The sequence below is a fragment of the Ambystoma mexicanum genome, chromosome 9, assembly GCF_040938575.1.
Source record: "Ambystoma mexicanum isolate Mex_15411 chromosome 9, UKY_AmexF1_1, whole genome shotgun sequence".
In the NCBI taxonomy this organism is placed as follows: Eukaryota; Metazoa; Chordata; class Amphibia; order Caudata; family Ambystomatidae; genus Ambystoma; species Ambystoma mexicanum.
Window position 1 is genome coordinate 1,459,699,435 of NC_090931.1, and position 25,222 is coordinate 1,459,724,656.

At 46.9% G+C, this 25,222-nt stretch overlaps 1 protein-coding gene across 4 annotated transcripts in view; it reads right to left on the bottom strand.

Annotated features, from left to right (window-relative positions):
• SPEG (striated muscle enriched protein kinase) overlaps nucleotides 1-25,222 on the bottom strand; it is a 2,620,794-nt gene that overhangs the window by 1,014,545 nt on the left and 1,581,027 nt on the right. For all 4 annotated transcript variants that reach the window (XM_069616880.1, XM_069616879.1, XM_069616881.1 and 1 more), the window contains one exon: nucleotides 21,898-22,070. In XM_069616880.1, coding sequence (XP_069472981.1) covers nucleotides 21,898-22,070 — 173 coding nt within the window. The remainder of the gene's footprint in view (nucleotides 1-21,897; nucleotides 22,071-25,222) is intronic.

The window sequence follows — 25,222 nt, forward strand, 5'->3', positions numbered from 1 at the left end:
GCAGAGAAGGATAGTACATCGTCCAACATGCAGGTCAACAGATCAACCTCCTTTGATTCCACCCAGTGACAAAACCTGGTTCACTTGGTTTTGTACTGGCTCCTGGTAGCATCGCTCCTAGCCCCTACTATAATGTCTAGGTTAGCCTGTGACAGATGCAGATGCCTCAGTGTGACTTGTTCAGGAACCACGCTGCAAGGGCTAACTTCAGGCATGTGGGGTGGATAACCGTGCCACCCTGCTGTGAGAGTAGGTGTGCTGGGCCCAGCAGAAGGTGCACCAGGGCCTGATCCGCCAGGCTGAGTAGTTACGAGAACCATGGCCTTGCTGGCCAACATGGAGCTTTCAGGATGAAATGGAGGTGCTGCGCCTCCCTCATCTTGCAGATTACCCTGGGGACCAGGGGAGTGGGAGGGAAGGCATACACATTCATGTTGTTCCACTGAATCTGCATCATGTCACCCAGAGAGCCCCATGCCCTTCCCTGCCAGAATGCAAACTGTGGGTACCTCCTGTCGAAGATCCCGTGCAAGACCTGTTTGTCCAACTGCCATCCGTAGCTGTCCGCACCCAGCCTGCTGAGCCTGTCCACCTCTAGGTTGGACTCCCCCGGGAGGTGGTTTGCTGTCAGGGGCATGTAGTTTACCAGAGCCCACTTCCAAATGTTGACAGCTAGATTACAGAGGGGAGGAGGCCTGTTGCCACCCTGCTTGTTGATATAATACATGCTGGTGGAGCTGTCTGAATGAAGATCGCCTTGCCACTGATCATCTGGAGGTTGGCTTTGAGAGCGAGCCAGATGGCTATCAACTCGAGCCAGTTGATGTGGGCCGCCTGCTGCCGACGGGACCCTAACCCATGGACACTGTGGCTGCCCAAGGTAGCTCCCCAGCCCTCTAGGGATGAGTCAGTGATGATGGTGACCTGAGGTGCTGGTTGACGGAAGGGCCTGCCTATCCATAGGTTGTTGTCCATGCTCCACCAGACTAGGTTCTGGTGGAGATGATATGGGATGCAGACCTGCTCTGCCTGGAAACCCCTCTTCTGACTACAGGAGGCTGATAAGTGCAACTGCAGTTACCTCATTTAGAGCTGCGTATGTGGCAGTGCCAAGAGACATGCCGCCATGATGCCAAAGAGGTGTTCGTAGCACCATGGCGAGATCACTGCTCTGCTGAGAAAATGCACCGTGGCCCTCTTGATGGCTGCAATCTTGTCCACTGAGGGGTAAATCCTCTCGGAGCCTGTATTCCAGATAAGGCCCAGGAAGGTTAGACTCTGCCTGGGCGCCAACTGTGACTTCTTGAGATTGATGGAAAATCCCATCTCGTGTAGTGTATTCATGAGAACGGAGGCAGTGTGCTTGACTGCCTCCGGAGACCTTGCCCTGACTAGCCAGTTGCCTAGATATGGGTAGATGTGATTCCCTTGTGCCCTGAGTAGGGCTGCAGCAGTTTGGGGGTGTTTGATCATCTGAAAATTGATTGCAGCAAACTTTTTCGAAAAAAACCCAGCCCGCATGTGATCATTTATCAGAGGATCAAACGCGCTCACGCCAACCCCCCCGCCAACCCCCACCCACCATCCCCCTTCCCTACTTACCTGTTTGCCCGCTGCCTGATCCACTTCAGCCCTGCTGCGTCAGATACGTCCTGCTAATGCGGGTCGGATCTGACGCTGAAGGGTCCCTTTTTCTTCTTTTTTCTTTTTTCTCGGTCCCCCGCTTCCAATATTGAGGAAGCGGGAGACACCCCTGCAACCCCCCAAGGCTAATACATACCGTTCATATGGAGCGGGGGACACCCCTGCAACCCACTTTCCACATGTTCGGTATGTATTAGCCTTATTAATTGTTTTTATTCGATCGAATGGTACAGGCCAAATTCGGTCAAATGTATAATTCGAAAAAATTAAAACGATCAATTATGCTAATACCGCTGCAAGAGCGTTCACCAGTCTTGTAAAGACCCTGGGGGCCGAATTGTGACCAAAGGGTATTGGAAGTGAAAACCCATGATCCTGAACCTCAGAAAGGACCGATGGGATTGCCAGATCGGGACGTGTTGGTAGGCATCCTTAAAATCTTGGGAGCACATCCAGTCTCCTGCACACAATGTCTCTGCTATTAGCGCTGGGGTAACCATCTGTCAGAACCAATGCTGAAGAATCCTGCAGGAGTGAAGCTGGTCCTCTAAACCCCCAAAGCCTGCCTGCCCAACAATCCTGTAACAATAAAACTACTGGACAGGCAAACCCAAGGGGAAAGGGGAATTGCATTGAGAGAAAAGAGACAACAACTCTGGAACTCTCTGGAACTCCTACTGCTGGCACTTCTGCCTGTCTTCGCAGGAAAGATCTGGTATTATTTTTCAGTAGTGTTCTTAAAATAAAAATGCAGTCTTAGAATACCTTTTTCTATTTCTCTACAATGACTAACCCTCTGATTACTAGATTCTATTACCTGTAGCGTCAGCTCGAATTGGCGTTAGGCTATTTAATTTCTTAAGTGGTTATGTAGCAATATTGTAGGTAGTCTGCTGTAATTCGATTCTTGACAATGTAGTATCATTTATCTTTTCTTCTAACACCACCTCGAATGTCCTTAAAAATAAACACCCAAAAACTTATCACTACTACAATTCCAGTTTTTAAATAACTTTTGAACTTAACTTTTTAGAAATTAAATAATACCTTGTACTATATTGGACGAAGATGATGTTATTTTGTAACTGGAGACTAAATCGGAAGAATTCGGCTTCATCTAAGGCTTCAAATACTTTCGAACATCCTCCGTGAAGAAACGCGCTCGTATTGAAGAAATAACGAATTTCAAGATGGCCGCAACGCTTGAACGACAACGTTAGGTCCTTTTTTCTAATTGCGCGCTTCCAAATACACCCGGTACGCGCTCGCGAGCAATACGGACCCGACTCGCGCTCGTAGAAAATGAAGTTTAAGCGCACACGAGCAAAGCACGACTCGCGCTTGTAAAAAAATGAAGTTAGTACTTTTTAATGTTTAAACATTAGAAATACGGCGCATAGAACCGCACGCCTTATTAGTGGTTACTAAAATACAGAATACGCACTTATCATCTTATTAAAGTTAACCAGTCTTAAAAATTATTGTTCTAATTTCAGTAGAGAAACTTTAACATAAATTGTCACTTGAATCCCAATAAATTAATCTCTAAAGATCCAAAAGTTCACTTATCTTTGTCTTTTACTGGATGACTGGATACAGCTGCTCAGCATCAAAGTCACTTGCAACTAGTTTCTGGAAACAGTTGCTCAGCTTCAGAGTCACTAGAAACTAGTTTCTTTGTTCTACTGCAGTCTTAATCAAACTTGAATACTATGGTAAATGTAAAGCTATAATACTGTATTCTACCACTTATTATGTGGAAATAAACCTTATTTATTGGAGCTAACTAAAACATGACCTACTCTGGTAGAAACTTTAATGAAAGGCAGTTTAGAACTTTTTAGAACATTTCACAATGACAACACAATGCTGCCTGCAGTAAACCAAACCAATCACTGCTGAGAAAGTGTTCCACCATCTTGGCTTGGTACAATCTCATCTTTCTAATTTGAAAAAAGTAGTTAAGGAAATATGACCAAATCTTTTAGTGAAATTTTCTACCCTCACACCTGGGATGATTTAAGTAATTCAATACTTTAACAAACCCCTCTTTCTAGCTTTCCAGGAATAATAGCTGTAACTTCTAAAAGGACCCTTGCAAATGTGAGGTACAAAATGTGAAAACCTGACACCATCTTAAACTTTTGGAGAGGAAGGGAAAGGTTCAAGGTGGAAATTTCCAACACAACTCTCAGGCCAGCCTGGTTCTTTTTGTGTATGAAAGGCTGGGACGTCCTGCATTGCCTGATTCTCTACGAGCGAGCGTATTTACGCCAAGGGAGTTGCTGTACCAATCTGTGGGAGCGGAGGGGAGGAGAGAGGAGAAGGAGGGATAGAGCGCCGGAAGCCCATGGACACTACGGAGAGGATCCATGGGTCTGTGAACTTTGTTTGCCAGCAGTGACCGTGAAGGGCAAGACTGCCCCCACTGTAGATTTGTGGATCCGGATGGGTGTGTCACGATTTCTTTCCCTCTGAGGCTGGGGGTGAAGAGAGGGACTGGAAAAGGCCCTTGTGAGCCGCCTTGTGCTGCTTGCGCCTGTGCTGGCTCAGGGATCTGTCCGGTTGTCTGGACCGTCTCTCTTGGAAGCCCCTCAAGCCTCCGAAAGGACCGTCCCTTGTCTGAATGCTGGTGTGCTTGGCTACATATGTTAGGGGTGGAGTTGGTGAGGATCGACAAGGACTTAGCAGTTTGTGAGCTATTCTTTTTCTTATCAAATTCCTCATCCGTTGTTGAATGGAACAGATCGCCCCCCCCTTGAAAGGAAGGTCCAGTATGTGTTCCTGGATATCAGAGTTGAACTTATTCACCCTTAGCAAAGCCGTCCTTCTCATGTCGCTAGCAATACAGATGGCATGACCTGAGGTATCAATGTGAGCCACCGTGGACTCCATTATGTCCTGGCCCACTATTTTGGCTTCAACCAGCCCAAGCTTGAAGTGAGTCTGCCTCCATACAGAGAGTTCAGTTTGGAAGTCAGAGATCTCCCGCCAGAGCCTCGGGTTGACCACCACCAGCATGGCATCCGCATTGGACTGGCGCAGATGGCGGGTGGCATTGTAATAGATTTTCTTTCCAAACAACTCCAGGATCTTCTCTTCCTTACCCAGGAGTGCCGAGGCAGATGCAGCCGAGGACGATTTAGGCTTAGAGTAGAGTGATGCTGCCTCTATCACCGAGGAGTATGGCTCGGGGGGTGCGGACAGTAAGAGGGGGTCCCCTTCTGTTTGCCTGAACTTAGTGTCGAGACGCTGATTGGTAGGCATGGTAGAATCTGACTTGAGCCATCCTTTTTTGGCAAGCGCCCACCTCATCCTTCTGCAGTGGGATTCCCGTTCTAGCCGTGGGACGTAGAACTTATGCCAATACCCCGCCTCTGGTTGTTCCACCTGTGGCTGTGGGATCCCCAAATACTCAGCCAGGCCTGCCAGATGTTTGTGAAAGGCTTTGGCTGATGATGGAGTGTCTGGGTCCTCCTCTTCATCTGTATACACCATTGTGTCTTGCTGGTCCGGTGCAGACGGAGGAGTGCTGGGCGCATGAAGCTGTAGCGTACTGATTATTAGTGCCGGAGGCTGCTGTGGCAGTGTAGACGCGGCTGCCATGACTGGTACAGGCATGGGAGCTGGTGTAGTAGGGGCTGGCGCGGGCGCCTGTGGCTGCGCTGGACCCAGAGGAACTGGACGTAAAGGCGGCGTGGCCGTGAGGTGCTAGCGGCTGTACCGGAGGGAGCATGTCCCTGATCACATCCCTAAGGGTGGTACCCATCTATGGGGACCTCAGGAGAGTAAGAAACTTCTCAAAGAACCTTTCGTCACAGGCCAGAGGAGTGCCTGATGGAATAGGCATAGGTGCGGGGCTCTGAGGTTTGCTGTGGCCTAGGTGCGCCCTGTCTCACTGTATGGGTCGAGGTGTGTCAGCCCTGCAAAGTCGATGGGTATGATAAGGGCCAAGTGACAGGCGTTGACCAGTCCCACCTGGAAACTCGCTCCCCTACCTGGTCCCCAAAGGGAGATGGTGTCGGGTGAGCCGTCATTTTGTTTTGCTGCATGCCACGTGCCTGCGTCATGGTAGTTGCTGCGCTGGACCCGGCTTAATCCAGTCCGCGGAGCGGTGGAGGTTGAGGACTACCCCGTACCTTAGGTCGGGGCGGCATCGATCCAGGCGGTGCTCATCTGCGACGTCCTGCGATGATGAGGTGGGCGGGGCACTTCAGCGAATGATAGTTCAGGACGCAAAGAGTTTCTGAAGAACTGTGGCCCGACAAGGGCGTCAAGTCATCGAAGTCTTTGTGGTCGTTGGGTGGTGGGAAACCCACTGGCGGATTCTCCTCGGCGCGTCAGCGTCCTCGACTTTCTCCGGCGGGATAAAGCAGTCAACGTTGCGGATAAGGGAGACCTTCGATTCAAAAGTCTTAGGCAAAGGAGCGGGCAGCTCCGGTAGTCGGTGGCACGGCGTCAAGCGGTCCCCTCTTCTGGGCAACACGGCGATACTCCGAACCCTGGTCGACGGCAATGGACTTCGACGGCATCGATGTCCGGGTGCTTCACTTCGTTCTTCTCGGCGGTCCCCGTCTCCGGTCGGCAGCCTTTCAAAGGTCTCACTCCCAGAGAGCTTCGGCGAAGGTTGGCGGTGCTCGATGGTCCCTCGGAGCATGGGAAGAGGGTGCCTAACCAGGTCCTCTCTCGGATCAGTCCTCGACAAACTCGACAGCTTTTGGATCGGGTCGAAGCAAATGCAGCAGCCGTTCTTCTTCTTCCAGCTGGGCGCCGAGGATAAGCAGTTCCAGTTACTCTTCAAATGTCAACTTAGCTTCTGAACAATTTCCAGTGGTGAGAGGTCCCCAGATATACTATTGTGTATCTCATCCACACTGCTGACACACACTCAGCAGCCAATCATACAGAAGGGCATTCATGCAGTCAGTCAGCCAATCAGGCATACAGTGCATTCAGGCCATACTCCTCCCTCTCAGACACTCACAACAAGGAATGTGGATTGGGACAAGTACCCAGCCATTCAACACTACACACTGCATTCATGCCAGTTTTGGGCAGGGCTGCCTCAGTCTTTGTCTCTCATACCAGAAACCAGACATCCACAACAAGAAGTGCATATTGGTCATGCACTCCATTCACCCAGGTCCCACCCACAGGGTGTACCCACAACATACAGTCACTGGGAAGGCTCCAACCAGTCTAGCCTGGACTTTACAATAACACCATATATGGAACTTCCACCCAACAGCCAGTCAGGGGGAAGGGACAGAGTCAGGGCTTCCCAGGATTTTGGGAAAACAAGGTAACAGGCAATAGAAAGCAAGAAGCCACAGAGGCCATCTTGTTTCCTATCAGGAATCAACTGATTCCAATGGCAGGGCCTGGGTATCTGAGCAAAGGGGAGCGGTCTAGATGAGTGGAGAGCAGGGGGGACATTTTTGTTCAGATTGGACAGCACAGCAATAAAAGATGTACACATAGAGAAAAAAGAGGACCGGCGAGCAGCCAGCACAGGGTATGGAACAGTAAGGTCCAAAAGAGTAGAAAGAGGATTTGGTGGGGATCCAGGAGAGGATGGGTGGAGTGCCGTGGATGAGTTTGAAGATGACGGTAAGGAGGAGGGACAACAGGCACTGGAGATAACACCTCAGGTGGAACGTTTGTGGGATGAGAGGGTAAGGAGGTTTGGCCGGATGGCATTGGCAGAGAAAAAGGGATGTGCCGGAAGGAAAGAAGGGAAGAGAGCAGGCTTAGAGATGCCTTTGATACACAAGGGCGTGGGGTAGGGCACAATATGTACCCTGGGCGCAGATGGACAAGATCAATTTGATCAAGGCACTCCTGCCGTTAATAGCGGGGGTGGGGAAATGGATATATATGTTTGAAAAACAGACTGCCGGTATACCCCTCGCGGTAAGGGATATGAAAAGTTTATTGGTGGCGATGGTGGGTGACCAGGCCGGAGATGTGTGGATTAAAGTGGGATACCCAGGAGTGAGGTTAGACGACAATGACCACAACATCAGAGCACAGGTGCGTGGCGCGGTTCATCACACCTACCCTTACATGCCAGACATACAGTCGATTATGCAATATGCTATGGGGGATGACAAAGACCCTGCGCAGTACATTAATAAGGTTCAGAAGCTGCGGAGAGCAGAGACGGAGTTCTAGTGGGACCGATCAGTTCACCTTTTCTAATTCATTATTAAAAGGGGCTTACCGAAGGAAGTGCAGAAGGTGCTAGACAAGATTGTGAGCACTGAAGCAAAGGGGTGGGTGGAGATTCAGAGTCTAATAGTGCACCACTAGAAACCAATAAAGGAACGTGAAAGGGAAATGAGGAAACTGGCTAAAATAACTGTAGAGGGGGCAGTGTCCACACCTGCACAGACAGAGGCGACAGGGGCACGCAGGGGTCCACGGATGTCCGAAAAGCAGCATTTTGGCCAGAAGGAAGACAAGGGCAGTAGGGAGGCAGACAGTAGGAGTGGCAACAAAGAGGCCAGCAGCGTGGGAGGGGTGGATTTAGGAGAGGCTTTGGAGGAATGGGACCAAGAGGGGCATATTTGGGTTCCTCACAGTGTTGGAACTGCGGGAAGTGGAGACACTTATCAAGGGAATGCAGAAGCAGGCCAGGACTCGGATACAACACCTAGAATAATTACCACCGCAGACTACACATCAGATGCCGACACCAAGAAAGACCTCCATACCCTATGAAATACACCAAGCATACACACAACACCCATCCCGGCCCCCGGGCCCGCAAGCACAGCAACAGCAGCACCAACAAAAGCAATACCCCCAGCAGACAATACCCCAGCATGGAAATAGTAACATGCACATGCCCAACGAAGGACCAAATGGCACCGTAGTGTCTTATCGAGGGGTGAGCGTGATGGGAAATAACCCGTTCTAGTTCCCCGGGTCAAACTCATACCCAGATTAGGACAGCCCATAGAGAGCGCTTGCGTGCCCAGTACTATCTATGACAGTTCACCGTGATGAGGAACAGTTGGTGGGTGAACAGATAAGAAACAAACACTTCATTTTCATGGTCGACACAGGTGCCACAAAATCTTGCATCAGTGAGGGACACTTCCCACTATCAGGCCACACTATTGACACACAGGGATTCTCTGGGGCAGTCTCCACTGTTCCATACACTGAAGAGGTTGGCATCAAAATAGGGGGGAAGATGGTGCGGGCCCCTACTCTACTCTGAAAGTTCACAAGTGAACTTGCTGTGTATGGATCTGCTCAGCAAGCTCAACATGACAATCTCATTCACATACAGTAACATAGTTTGTGCCATGTGAGGGATGTGTACTGTGAGGTCAATGTTGATAATACATGCGATGGGATGAGAAGTGGTGGTTAGTGGAATTCCCATATACCCGGACATGTTTGTGTATGGAATAACTGTACTTGTGGAAGCAGTGCCTCAGATTGCACCACCACGACCAGAGGACGTGCCAGGTGCCACAGCTGACTCCACGACTGATTCCCCTCCCACTCAACCGCTGCTGCCAGGAGAAAGCGTCCACGTGTGGCCCGTTGCCTGCCGGTAGAACAGCCGCAGTTTCAATGGACCGTTTGAGGTAATTTATTGCACTCCTCTTGCAGCGAAAGTAGAGGGGCTCTGTTATTGGATCCACCTGTCCGACGTTCATAAGGCACCTTCAAACATTGCACAAGTACTTTAAAAGGCTGGTAGTGTACATCTACCTCACTTCCCTTTACACTACCGTATTGCCCCACCCACCCCAAACCCATGCACTTGCACTGCTGCCAAACAGGTTACAGTTACAAAACAGATGCTTTTTGCGTCTCTCTCTCTTTCTCTTTATCTCTCTTTCTCTCTTACTTTCTCTGTCTCTCTCTCTCTCCTTCTCCTCTTTGTGTGCATAAATCCTACCTTTCAGATTGAATAGAAATATGTATGTGTGAAATGCATTTTTTTGCGGGTATATTTGCTATTTCAATGTTTATTATAGGGATTTATTTAGGAGTTTCTTTTATATTAGAGGGTTATATAAAAGAGCAGGTGGTGGGGAAAATGAGGACATTACAGTTTCACTGTAAATAATAGGTCAAATGTGCATGCAAATGAAACTGAATATGCATTTTCCCCAAGGCCCAACTTTACGCACCACCATGTCTACGATTCTGTAGATAGTAATATTCGACCCACTCGCACTGGATTGTTAGAATATATTGCAAGGTCCCTATTGTTCCCAAGATTTATCAATACCTTTCACAACTCCACCTCTACTAATGAAAATAATATTAGTACTGTTATTATTGGGTATATATGTGCACCCAAACATACAAAGAGACAAGCACAAAAGATGAAATACGACACACACCACAGGCTTGGTCTTGACGCCATAGAAGATGTGCGTCACTGAGAACTCTCTAATAGCTGGTACAAAGATATGAGCTTGGTGGGCAGGAAAAAAGTGAATGGCATTGCCTATGTGTGTTCGTTGATACCATATGTTTCAGGGGCACCCAAGGTCCTAGTGCCACAGGAAGTACCAATTTTAGAGGCACAATGCCTAGTCCATCTTGCGCTATGTAGGCTCAGGGGCACTTTCCAGGTACATTGGGCCTCATCACAAGTTGGGCGGTAGCACTTAAATGCGGCAGTAACTGTATTAACACTGCATTTAAGGGCTGACCCTATCATGTGCTGGGTGCTAAATGGGCTGTTTTACCTCCAGCTGTTTTCTGGAGGTGAAAATCCAATTTAGCGGCCTATTTTCGGCATAATTACCGCCGGCTGTATTAGCGCGCAGTATTTGTGCCGAAATTTCCCCATGGACTCAATGGGGATTTACTCTTAACGCCCAACCCCTGATCCAGCGGTAATATCACTGGATCGGTTGGGGCTAACGATATTACAGTTGGCCGCTACCACCCAACTCGTGATAAGGCCCAATGTGATGCTCAAAATTGTCGATCCAGATAGCAACAACAATCTGAAGATGAACCAATGCCCGAAAATACCCTACCTGGTTATACAAGGACTAAAATACACATAAAACAAATGGCAAGAAACAATAGTGAGCTGCATGGCAGAGGGCATAATAGGCTACAAGGAAGGGGTTCTAGTTCGGGTGGAAGCAGCATGTGCACCGTTCTGGACTGAACACATCACAAAACTAACCTGGATTGAAGCAATGGAGAATCCAGCGAAAGTGCACAGAGAAGAAACATATGAACTTTGCTTCTACAGTACTGGAATGATACCTGTACTGTCCAATGAACATTGCAATAAGACTCTGCTCATTCCTGATCTCAAGAAAGCCACAGCAGCAGTGATTTATTACTACTGGATGTGTGGCCAAAAGGTGCACTTGCACCTCCCACCATCATGGAGGGGCTATTGTTCGCTGGCCATGCTGCACTCAGCCCTACTTGTAATCCCAGAAGTACCTTTGCAAGGGGGGCCAACAGAGACTTTTACTCTCACCACCTTTCCATCCCCTGAGGGAGAAAGAAAAAACGTGTTGACAGCACTAGAGTTCCACAACCTCCCTGGGAAAGAAAAACATGACAAACTGCAGAGGAAGAAGAGAACAAACTATCTATCTAAAGACTCATTAAACTTTCTCAATGAAATACCGGACAAGTATAGACTTTTCAGGAAAGCAGAGACTTTCTTTGCCTCATTGTTACTACCTGGTGTGCAAGCTGTGTCCAACGCTAAATGGCTGCAGATTGCCCTCTGGGAACTGATTCAACTGGCTAACGACACAGAACAAGGGTTCAATGTCATAAAGGTGGAACTCTGTGCTCTAAGGCTGTTGACCATGCAGAATCGCTATGCCCTAGATATACTTACTGCAATGGAAGGAGGCGTGTGGAAGAAAATTGGGAATTCCTGCTGCACATTCGTGCCTCCCGAAGATGCAGAGAATGGCTCTCTGTCACACATCATTGAAGCTGTGCACAATCTGGGAGCGCACATGATGAAAGAATCTGGAATACAAAATGAATACTGGCTCTATATGACTTTTTCTTGGGCCCCATCCTGACTGTGGGCGGTTGTGAAGATGCTGGTACCCATCATCATCTTTATTTTGGTCATTTTATGCATATGCCAGATGGGACTCCGGTGTTGTGCCAAAGCAGTGCCCAATAGCGCAATGATGATGGTCTCAATTGGGGTAGCACCCAAAGCACTTTGTGATACTGCATACCCAAACAGACAACCAAATCAAACCCTGTATGGTAGAGCTTTATCACGCCTTAAACCCCTGGGGCACCATCACTACACCGCCACCGGACCCCAAGAATTACACAGAGCACAGGGTCGGCTTAGCTGGGGATGGGGGTTGTATTTACATGACATGTACCACAGAAGAATATGCCCAGTTTGGGGCAAGCTTGCGAAATGTTTGCAGGGCATAAGTTCCAAAGGAAGGGTCTCCCCCATTCCTAGAAGCTGAAATCTTATAGAGAGTGCGGAGGAGGGAGGAGAATATGTATTGGAACTTAGCCTCCACTGACACTGCGGCAGAAGTTTGTTCATTTAGGATTAACGAAAGGGGGGAATGTTGGGAAGGAGAGAGGGTCTTCCCACCCCACTAGACGATACCAAATGAGAAATAAATGCTAAGTGACCTCATCCAGGGAGCACGGGGAAGAGGGGTGCCCATAGATGAGGGTGCACAATCACCTTAGTGCATGTATTACAAGCTCTATAGATGCAGGTGTAAATGCCAGCAGCATCCATCTTAGACGTCAGGCCCAAGCACGACAAACAGCACTTTGTCTGTTAGTGTTAGACCCTCTAGCATGAGCGCCAACACCACCCCCGCCCTGACCATGTTTCACAGATCCACAATCTTCTCCATTGTTCAGAAAGTTACAGGCCCCTTGCACCCTGGAAAGAATGCACTCTGCAAGGTCCCAAGAAGGGAGCAGAGTGCCTCTTGCCAGTACCATCCCACGGGACAGATAGCAAGGCACTCCTGCCCCCAATGATCTCCACACGAGAAATGCAGCTTTGCCATGCTTTCATCCCATGACCCCCGCATGTACAGTCCAAACCCAGACCACTGACCATAAAACTTTTACACTCCTCAATCGATCAATAAGATCAGAAGGCAAGGCTATCACGACTTCAGAAATCGGTCACTTGATTTGTGCAGCAAGATGCAGGGCGAGCATCAAACTGATAGCCTAAAACTAAGGTGGAGGACCTTGGGAGTTGCTGATCTGCCAGGGAGTGAATGAAGGATGTGAGTAAGTGTGACCTCGGCTCTCACCCCGAACCTGTCCCTGTATCTGCCAGGTGCTTGTTACAATAACATTGTTTGTGTTAGTAGCCAGAGGCGAACGATCATGACATGACAACACACAAGAGTTAACTTGGCAAAAGTCTTAGCAAAAAACAAGATGTTTCAGCCTGGGTCTGAAATGCCTCGTTTTTAACTCTGTGGGACTGTGATACCGCCAGTGGAAGGCTTCAGACCGGCTCAGCTTGCACAACATTGGTTCCTCTAACATGGATGTGAATGAACTTGTTGGATTAAATTGTGTAAGCTGCTTCATTTTTTCCATTTGTCTTGATCAAGCACAGTATCTATAATGTATCCTGCCATCCAGAGATGAATGAACACAGTCCCCAAATCCAAGGCTGAGCGCTGTCCCTGCACAGTGCACCTCATCTATACTTTCCAAAAGAGCCCAGTGTTAACTGGACAAAAAGAGATTATGCACAAAACAAACCACATCCTGTGTTTGCGTGACACAGGTGGGAACCTCCAATAGCTAAAGCACTTCCCGTACATTTGGTACAGTGGGTCGAAGGTCCAATGCCAAGAAATGACTAAAATGTTAGAGGTACCTAAATGAAAACCAGTTATAATTGGATAGCTGAACATACAGACCAGGGGTGTTGCTAGGTCTGGAAACGGATACTGGCGATCTAAATTTCTCCGATTTCACCTTAAAATTATTTTGACTGGGGAAGTTTTAGCTGCCAGATCTGCTGAAACAAAAGCCAAGGGGTAGAGCGGTTGTTCCCACTGCAAAAAAAGGTATTGTGCAAACATTAAAGCGTCTCTTGTGGAATGTACAGCTTTAGAAGAATTGAGAAATAGGATGTTTGCCCATTTTGGTTGTAATGAAAAATGGGTGGAGACTGCCCTCACAATAAGAATCCTGAAATTCCGAGCAGAAATTGGTTTGGTTAACATTAAATATTAATAATATTATATCTGAATTCATATGATAAGTGAACAGATGAATTTGAATTGGAACTTGTTTCTTTTTCCCCCACATTTTTATGGTAAATGTGTTTCATGTATATTGATTGCATTGTCATTTGCTCATTCTTAAAATAATTGTTTTATTTTGTTCCTTTGTTTTATGCGTGTAAGGTTGAATGTTTCAACCAATTCACATTTAATTTTAAAAAAAAGATTTTGCAGTCTGTGTTCTTATTGAATTTCTCGTATGTGACCAAAAAGAATACCTGTAAACCATTAAATGAAAAATTCAGAATACACTCTTAGAAGTCCATCAGTCTCAGAAGAACCATCCCCTAAACCATGTCTCTTGCAGCATTCTCTAAGTGATGGTAGGAGGTTTTTATTAGGACCAGGGCCACTTGGCACGCCTCAGCAAATCTTGAGTGGAATCCAGCCTAAAAGTCAGGGTGAAGCACAGAATTGTAACCCTGTGATCTGTGAAATTTTAGATTGGGCACACCATAACAACTTCTGCATTTGCTTGTTAAAAATAATGCAGCTTTCTGTTAGACCTTTTTCCATCTGGGTCTAGATTATGGTCATCGCGGCCCAGTGGCAGCTACTATAGTGAAATGTGCACAGGGACATCCATTGCAGATAGCTTCTCGCTGGGCAGGGGCCAATAACAAAGGGCTACTTTCTCTGCATCCAGAGGAACCGAAGCCTGCTTCTGCCAGATTTTCACCCCACTTCCCTCACATCCGGATGCAAATAGATGCCTGATCCATCCGCCCAGTGATAGATCAGAAGAGAGAATGCCTTGGTCTACTTGGGGCATTTCTGGAACTAGGATAACCAAGTATTCTATGAGGCCCTGAACCCTGTCATAAAACACTTTGGATGATATCGGGATCTCTTCCAAGTCCTTAGGTACCACATCATGGTCCACTTCGGGGTCATCATCCAAACACCCATGTGGGAGGGGACGAAGGGGTCGTGGGCGGTCCTCGGGTAAAGGAGGAGGGGAGTGCACTGGGATCTGCTGGAGGAGCATCTGGCTGTGGAGAAACTGTTAAAACTACTAGTTGAGGAGCCTGTTGGAGAGGGTTCTGTGGAAAACCTGGCTGAGGGTCATGAAGAAGCATCTCCCACATTAGGCCCTTATCAGCACTGAGTGCATGAGGTCCTGAAACCTCTAAAAAAATCTGTTCTCCGTTGATGCATGTCTGTGACAGTCAGATGGGTCAGGTGTGGCCCTTGGCGCCCAATTACTGGGGTGAACCGATAGAAGTGGAGCCGCATAGCCTGGGAGACATGGGACAATGGTGGAAGCTCCAAGGAACCGGGCAGATGGGCGAAATTAATCTGAGACCCTGTTGCTGATTGCTCCGAATATATCCCCATGAGATATTCCTCTGGAACTGACGAGAGTCTGAACCTGACACAGTCATGGCAAAAGAAGGATGCGCCATTGTATTCCGCAACTGAGGTTGAATGTGGAAAATGAATGGCTTGGAGAGCCTTCTGTGGGAAGACACAGCACAGGGCCTACCTACTACCACACGGCTCTGAGAACCCTCAGGCACCGACCCAGTCACCTGAGCGGGATGGGCCTTGGGACAAATCAAGGATCAAGGCAAGTCACACTTGGGAACATCGTTCCCGGTACAAGCCCTTTCAGAGGTAGGAGCATCCTCTGACAGTAGTCTGGTAACAGACCCCGTAAATTCCTCAGTGTGAGCACTGGTAGCAGTCTTAAAAGAGACCTCGGAGTGAACCCTGGTCATGTGGGGGCTAGCCGCAGCAAGCCCTGAAGGAACCCTCTCGTCTCAGTCAACCCCCTGAAGGGCATTAACTGGACAGTGTGCCTCACCTTCTTAGCCTTGTTAAATCTTCTTAGGTGGTCCAGAAGTGAAGCCCAGAAGAGCTCTTTGCACTGCATCAACCGTTTCTTCAAGGTTTTCTTTCAATACGGAGAGTGTGAAGGTCCACAGCAAAAAAATTACCTGCGACACCCAGAGCACACTGAAAACCCTGCTTTAACTAGCATACACAGGAGAGAGCAAGAGAAAAGCTGGGGGAAAAATAATTTTATAAATTAAAAAGTACTACAGGGAAGTAGCGAAAAGAAACAGCAGAGAGCTGCATCAGGTATTTGACTGGCTCCCACAATGAAATGGATTTAGGGGAAGGCGCATGTGGGGCATGGGCTAGGGCATGGCTGCATTCTGCGAATGTTGGCTGCCTCCACGCATCCAATCCTTAAAGGATCAGCATGCTACTGCTTGCCATGGTCACGGTTCCACACCGGCACGGTGGAAACTCCCAAAAGTATGGAGGGACGAGAAGCACTTTCAAAGCCAGAAATACCAGAAATAGAGCTTTTAGCTCCAGAATATTTATGTGCAGCAGAGAGTCCTGTAAGCTCCTTAGACCATGATGCACAAGCTGTCAATGGTGGTTCTCCGGTGGAGTTGGAAAAGTGGTTCAGAACTGGAGTTTGTGAAAGGATAGACCTAACAGCAGATTCTGAATGATTGACCACCACCCCACTTCCTGTTTTACTGTACCTGAGATAGGCAGGAGAGGGGATTGACTGTGCTCGTTCTGATCCCAGAGATTGACTATATGCATTTGTGTATGCTTCATGAGCCATCAGAACAGCAATTACATACTATGCCATCAATTTCTGGAACCTCCAGGCCATCCTGTTATTTATTTGTTTATTTCTAACGCGCCATAGCCCGCAGGCATAAGAGGATTGGAAATGATATACCCACTTCTTGATGTCTGTGATCATCTGCAGGTGTGTATGTTGTCTCCCAGACATAACCTGTCAGTCTCTGGGTAGGTACAAGCTGTGAGTTATCTACATTGATTGAAAGATCAAGGTCATGTAGGACATGCACAAGTGTCTAGGCTGACAATTTAGTCGCTGCAACCCTGGACTTGCCATTTGTCCAGGTAGGTATACACATGAATATGTTGAGGAAAAATTATGTATAAGAACACTATTTTCACATCTACAGAAGAAAGCTAAAGGGAAGTGCTCAGAGCTAAAGGTTAAGAGACTCACACATACACCCTGTGCAGAGAAGCTTGAAGTTCCGGTTAGAACTAGGACATATCTGGAGGTACTGCTCGATACGCCACAATAGGGTCACAAGATGTTTTTGAACAGATAAAGTTCATGGAAAGTACCTTCAAATGTGCATGGTTTTGTACAGGGACATGTGTAGGTAGGATATGTAATACACTAGAGTAGGGTAGGGGAATGAACTGCTACTTCAAAGAAGATGAGGAGGCCACATCCGCACTGGTAGGAAGAAGCGTAGCCACCTGTCCAAAGTTCAGGGTGTGCGAGGTGGTGGAAACTGAATTGGGGGTGTTTGTTCCATCAAATTAGGCCATGCATGGGTTGTTGGCAAGGTAGGGAAGATTGTCTCTCCTCCAATCACATGCACATGCACTGTAGAATGTATATAGATGTATAACAATGATACGAAAAGCTTGCTTTTTGCCAGCCAATCGGGGTAGACCAGCTCATGTGTTATTTGATTTGTATAGGTAGGAGTGACCTTTTGGCACCCGCGACAATGTCTGGAAAATATGCTAACATTTGTGGGGTTTTTTCTGCATAGACAATGGAGTCAGATACTATGTTAATGTTGAGGTTTTTCTGTCTAAATGGAGTCAGATGTATGCTTTTTGAGCTCAGTTTTTCATCGTCACGAGGGTGACTGACCTCCTGGCCGTTGTTATTAAACATTGTGTTTTCTGACATCTCATGTCTGTCCTTTTTTATTCAAGTTACTTTGACAACCTCTGGACAAATATCACTCAGATATAGGCAAGAGGCCACTGACTTGGTAAACACTTGAAAAGATGAATTTAGACCTAAGGGAAGGACTCTGTACTGGAAGTGGTGACCCCTCAAAGAAAACCGCAGGAACCCCAGATGAGGCGTCCAAATGGGAAATTGCAGGTATGTGCCATATATATATATATATATATATATATATATATATATATTTATTTTTTTATTTTTTTTCAGACTCACTGCACAGAGCCAGTCGTTCTAAATAAAGGGCAACCAAATTAAATCTGTGACCTTCACCAAGGGAAGAGAATGGTTTAGGAGCAAAAAGTCCAGGATTGCATTCAAGCAAGTCTGAGTCTTTATTTGAAATACACACAATCCGGAAAAGAAGCTGCAGTTCCTCTTTTCAGGTGGGGCTGTGTCTATAACCCTCATTGCATGTAGTTGGTTGAGTTCTCATCACAGAACATGGCTCCGCACCTCGGATGAGGGAGGGTGAATTGGTTAAAGAGATGAGATGAACATACAGCAGCCATTGGAAATCACTGAAATTAACCAGGGGTTCTTGAATCATAGTATCCATCTGTGTGATTATACAGACTAGAGATGCCCTTTTTGCGTCAAGTGATCCCTGACCGTCATGCCATTGTTTAGCTTTGGAGTCAGAGGCAGAGAACTGGACAGAAAAACCTGTACGTTGGGTCATCCGCTGTTTACTGCATCTTTGACTGGGTATGTCTTGGAATCTATGTTTCCTGTCTACAATCCACAAAATACAGATATTTATCTGGGTATGCTAGATCATGACTGGTGTTAAAATGTTTATGTGGCTATTCAGTCAATGGGGTCAAAGATGTTGCTGTTAGTACAAAGTCTTTTTTCATTTTGTGCTGTTCATCAGTGCTAAAGAGAGCTAGCATGTCGAAAGGTAAATCTAAAATGTTTTCTTGGATGTCAGTAATACATCTTGCGAATCTGATCCAAGACTGTCTCCTGGCTTGTGGTATCGATTTCCCCCGGCTGTGGTATCGATATAATGGATGCTAGCTTCAATCATGTCAGCTGCTCGATGTTTCTCCTGTATCAAAAACCTGATAGAAAGACTGCCCAATGCTCCAAATGGAGCAATAAGCCATAATCAGTGATCTAATTCCACATTCCATGATTTATGATTACTAGCTGCCAAAATAGCTGCATTAGGACTGCATTTTGTCATTAATGCTTAATAGAGAGGAGGCAAATAATGGAGTTGTATATATATTTATTCCAGCACACAGCTGCCACTGCAACAAAAGAGTGAGCCTGCCAAAGAGAGGCTAAGTATAATTTTTCGGACTTCACAGGCTGGTAACATTCATCAATCCAGAGGCTCATGGGTGCTGCAGAAGGAGGTTTCTCCAAGATCGTTTGTGCTTCTCCTATTTTTGAATGTGAATACTGCGCCTGGCATTGGTTTTTAAGGCCAAGACCAGTAACCACTTCTTGATGCTGGGGTCCCCGGAACCACAATGCCCATACATTCCATAAGCCCATCAAACCTGTCATGAAAGACATGGGCAGAGTTCAAGCGCCTTTTTTTAAATCCTCATCTCCCTGATCCACAGTGATGCCTTCCTTTACAGAGTCCGAAGAGGCTCAGGGGAAAATGGTGCCAGAATGAACTGTTGTGGAGATGGGCCACAGGGTGGGGCAGCAAAGTAACCAGTAGAGGTTCCTGTGGCGTCGTCAGGAGCAGGTCAGCCAGAGTCAAGACAGGGGCATGGGGCCTAACTGGAAGCAACTCCTTTGGTAATGGGGAGCTCTGGAGATGGAGACTAAAGATTATCTGGTGCAGATGTGAAATTTGGAGTTGGATGAGTTGGCATGGATTGCTGCGCTTTTTAGTACGACTCATAAAGAAACCCCTCATTGGTGAGATGTCATCAGCTTCTAGAACTTGATAAAAAAGCAGTCCTTTAGGGCTCTGAGGAGTAGTGCAAATCTGAGGTTGAGGGCCCCTGATTCCAATTATCGGTGTACACCAAATTTGAAGGCACCCCAAAAGTATTGACCCTGGCCTTAGTGAACGGGATCTAAACTACTCTCATGGTAAACAGGGGCACATCTCCTAGACCCCAGGGCAGTGAGATGGAAAAGACTGAACTGCCCCAAGAACTGGTGTTTCTACAAGTTAATGTTAATGTTAAAGTTATTTGTATCGTGCACTGTCACCGCCGGAGTGGTCCCCAGGTGCTCTGGCAGATCTGAAAAGGAGGGTGTGAAAAAAATGGGGGGGTTAGGGCTTATTAGGGTGTAGAGGGAATAGGAAAGTGAGAGTTGTGATGTCCTGGTGGTAGCTTCAGTTCGGTTTGCACCGTTTGCTGAGCTTAAGTGCGGTTTTCGGGTCGGTGCGAATTCCCATGCGCTTTTGTGCCGGGTTATGTGTTGTTTGTCTGTTGTTGCAATGTGGTGAAGTACTTGCAGATTGCTGTGCAGAGAAGTGGTTGTGTGAGTGTCTGTATGAGACGTGTATGCGGAAATTTGAGGTTTTAGAGTTGGGTTAGCAGGTTTTCCTTACCTCTTTATCTTTGCGTTTCTGCGCTCAACATCTTTGATAATCCTGTGTGTTTGGTATTGTAGTTTGTCCGCCTAGTTGGCAAGCATGTTGGGGAGTGGCAGTTTTCCTGTGTATCTGGCTGATGCAGGCGTGTTTCCCCGCCCTGGGGTTGGTGCTGTTTAGGTTAGAGGATTCTGCTCCCTCCCTGCCCATCCCGTGTGGGGTCCTTACAAGTGCTCGTTGACAACCAAGGATCTGGATCCTCTATAGAGCCTTCAAATTATGAAGATTCAGACTGAGAAGGGGTGATTAAACCTATCGTCCCCTGCGGTCTGAGCTCTTGAGGAGGACCTGGAATTATTTCTCACTACACAAATCTGCATCAAAGATAGAAATTGTTCTGGTACCAGGACGATGGACCCCTGAGAAGCATGTCTATGTTGTAGCCATTTTACTCACCTTGTAGCCCTTAGATGCTACCTCAATGAAACTCTGGGATCCCTCAGTGGAAAGATCAGTATCAGCCCCAGAAGAGGGAACCTTAGATGTGCCTGTAACACAGTGTTCCTTGAGGAACTCTCAGAAAGCAAAGAGCATGCTGGATATAGTCAGCCATGGGTGCTCTGGAAAAAAGTGGGTGTCTTACCTACAGTCTTCTTTTTGCTTTGCCTGTTACAAAAACCTTGAGCCACAGAAGTAGAAGATTCCCTCAATGCACTATAGGCTCTTTAGGGAGCAGACAAAGAGTGTGATGCAAACATTGTAGAGATATCACACAGGCTCTGAACATAAACACTCCAGACATAGTGTGTGGGAATCCACTAAGGAAAAATAAATGTTGCTTGAGCTACGGAATGAAAAGATAGCTTGCTGTGGCATAAGTCAGCCGCGTGAACTAGCAGGAAACCAAGGCCGAAGGAAAAATCAACAGGATTGAAAAAGACAAAATGAACAGTGTGACAATGTGTACAGACCCGCTCAGCATAGAGAGAAGAGCTAGTGGATGGCGCTGAAGGGCAGGGCCCAGAGGATCAGAGCTACACTGCTGACATGCGTACCAGGTTCTCTTTAAAATTCGGTTACTTTGCAGACTAAAAAGGTCTTGGTCCCAACCTCTTTCAGAGACATACAATAAGTATAGGGAAAAGAGGACGGGACATTGAAGCAATATATTTTTATTTCATCTTCTATCTGCTATCTGCGTCCCAAGCATCAGAGCTGGCATATTTGGCATGTGTTCATCACCACCTTCCACATAATCCTTGTCTCGTGGAGCATAAGCACATTATATTCTTCATGGACTATAATACTCCAATATACTACATCTTCTACAAATAGTATTGAAGCCACCTGTGCTCTCATCAAGGCTGGAGAACCTGTTCAACAGGACCCCAAACACATAATTCATGGTGCTTCAGGTCTTCACGTGAGCATATTTGAAGTGCTACTGGTCCTCTGCCATGGGTACATTGTATTCATAGTCCCCAGTATTCAAAGAAAGAATTATGTGACACTCTTGGGGGGGACAGAAAATGAATCCTCTTGCATCTCATTACCCCACTTATGCTGGTGATCATCAGCTTCTCTTTGTTTCTTCAGCCGGACCCCTCCGCACCATCCCTCTCATAAACCCATTTTATCCCTTGATTCCACATAACCCTTTCTATTATTACCCCTTCCATGTGTACCTGCTAGCTCGAGGCAGACTGAACAGCTGTCCATTCCATATCCATTCTTGGCCTCACATGTGAGCTCTCCAATGTCGTCCTTGCCCACTTTGAAGAGTTTTAGAGAATGCTGGTCATCATCAGGCATTGTCAGCTCACAAACGCCATTACGGCCCCCAAGGATATTGCCGCCTCTGAAGTAAGAGATACACATTACACTGGGCAGTGTGCTCAATGACAAGTATTGCACATGTACAAACAGCTACAAAATTAATCCGGATCATGGCAGTAAATGACCCTATTCTGGCCTGAAGAAAGTGAACCTCAACAAAGCGATTTAACAGTGTGCCGTTTTTCTTCTGTTGTAAAACATTTCCTTTAAATAGCTTTATTAGCTTTTTTCTAAAAAGCAACAAATAGCAATACGCAGTAGGAAAGCCTAAAACTCCCACCACCACTTGATTAACCAACCAATAACAGCTCTGAATGCAGTACGTGAGGAAAGAACAGATCAAAATTTAGAGTCATCACATATACATTAGCAGTTCCACAATGGTAGCATATCATTACTGAATACTAAAGAGGAATTCATTTTGCTTACTGAAACTTGTTCATATGATACTGGGTAAGGGAATATCAGTAAAACAATACATGCCTCAGATACGTTAATAAGTGCCTGCATAATTAATTGATTCAAACAGTTAACAGGCACAAAAAAAAACAATTAAAAACCTTGCTCAAGGAGCGTTAAGTCTGAATGATAGTCGACTGTCAATAAATTCATGCCATATTGTACAGGTAGATTGATCCCGTGTGCCCCAACCCTTCCAGCCCACCCTATCAAGGCCCATTTCTTTAGGCCCCTTATTGACTCCAGTGAATCCGTAGGTATGCAGTACAAGGCTATGCGTCTCTTTGCTAGTACCATCTCTAAGGAAAGAAGCCGTAACTGAAGTTTACAATTCTTTTTAATATGCAGCAGATCCAAAAGGCAGACTCTGGGGATATGATCCATGGTCATTGCAGTACCATAGCCATATGCTTAACTATTTCGGCTCATTGAATTGTAATCTGTCGACACAAACAAATTACCTTCATGGAGACTCCAGTACTTTTAGTCCTTGCTCCTTCTCCTTCAGAACTAGTTGGGCATGCGTGCACCACAGGCTGGATGAGAAAAAAGAGGATGCTATGATTTAAAGAGATTTAATATTAGGCTGGCACATGTGAGAATCCATTCGAGCGCCCTGCTCTCCCTATTACGTCACCAACCTCCATCTCCTTGTTCTTGCTGTGGATGTTGTCGCACAACGTATGCTTAGAGGGGATGTCTGGGAGGGCAATGTGAAGGAGGGAGAGCAAGAACAAAGATTACCGGAATCGCAATGAAAGTAATTATTTCATACTGCTCTCTCTACTTCCCAGATCATTTGTAAATCAGACTGTACAGACTCAAGAACTGGGTGGAGGAGACAACATATGCTCGGCGAGGGTTTAAGCAAAATGGTTGTACAGAATCTGTTAGCCAAAGGCAGCATCATTCCTCAAAGAAGCATCCTCCAAAGAATAGGGCTTAACAAAAGCATGATGAGTAGCCCAGGTGGCTGCAAAGAGATAACCACAATGGGACATGTTGTCACAAATAGAAGTGCCTGGAAGCTGTGGAGTCGGTGGAGGAGCCACCATTAGCTGGCATGCCACGTTCCTTTCAGCACGGTCTAGTCTTTCTGTCCTTGCCTCCTTATCTTTCTCTTGGCTCCGCGCCCTTGGGCGTTGCAACTCTAGCTCTTTGCAGTACGGTCTTGCCAGTTCGCCTTTTGCGTCCTAGCTGTTTTTTCTCTGACCTTGCTCCCGCTTTTGTACTCCCCCGTCTGCCTTCTGTCTACCGGTCTCGGTCCGGTTTTGCTTTCTGCTTATTTCTCTGCTTTCCCTTTCTTTGTTATCTTCATTTCCGGTGGTCCTCGCCGCGCCTTTCTTCCTACCTGCTGCTTTCTGCCTTCCTCTATTTCCTATTCTCCGGTCCTTGTCCCTCGCGAGTAGCCTCGGCTCTGTAGGATTCTCTCCTACTCTTCCAGTGCTGCTGCAATCTACAGCAACTTGTTCTCTCATGTGGTCATGAATCAAGAATCGCCGGTCATAAAGGAGTGGCAGCAACCACTGATCTAGTCACTCAAAAGCTTTGGTGGCCTACCATACGGACGGATGTCAAACAGTATGTCCGATCTTGTACGATTTGTGTCAGAAGTAAGTACGCTTCCTGCAGACCGTTCAGTTACTTGAACAACCCAAACTCTCCTCAGAACCTTGGTCTCATATTTCTACAGACTTTGTGGTGGACCTCCCCCAGGCTCAAGGGTATACAACCATAATGGTTACGGTGGACAGCTTTAGCAAGGTAGCCCATTTCTCACCATTGAAAGGAGTCCCTTCGGCCCCTGAGATGGCTCAGGTTTTCCTAAGAGACATTGTCAGACTTCACGGTATACCCAATACTATTCTCTTTGACAGAGAGTCCCAATATACATCTACTTTTTGGAAAACCCTGTACGATCTTCTGGGCATCGAGCTGGCACTCACGTCAGGGTACCACCCACAATTTAATGGGCAGACAGAACGCCTGAACTATACCATGGAACAATACCTTCGGTGCTTTGCTAATGCTGAACAAGATAATTGGGCTTCTCTTTTTTCCACAGCGGAGTTCTCAAACAATAACACTAGACACTCTGCCATCAAGATGTCTCCTTTCTTCTGTCTTTATGGGAGACATCCACATGCATTTCCTGCTACCCCTTTTCCCTCCTCTAAACTACCTACAGTGGACTCTCTGTTAGAATCCGTCTCCACCACACAAAGAATGGCCTCACTCAATTTGGAGGAGAGCCGCAGAAGATACAAGAGCCAGGCAGATGCCCATCGCCACCCAGTGCCTGAGTGGAAAGAAGGAGATCTTGTTTGGCTTTCCACCAAATATTTACCAATGTGGACTCATCCCTCCAAACTAGCGCCCAGGTACCTGGGTCAGTTTCCCATTTTGTCACGAATCACCCCGGTGGCGTTCAAACTCAAACTACCCAAGCAACTAAAGCGCATCCACCCAGTCTTCCACTCTTCTTTGTTCAAGCCTTTTATCCCAGACAAGTTCCAGAGAAAGGAAACATTCAAGGTACTTATCAAGGATACCTCTCCAGAAATGTACGAGTTGGAGAAGATTGTGGACTCCCGTTACCACAAGGGGATACTGCAATATCTGGTCAGATGAAAGGGATATTCCCCAGATGAAGACAGTTGAGAACCTGTCATGATCATAGCCGCTCCCAGATGTTTGCAGAGATTTCACCACCTT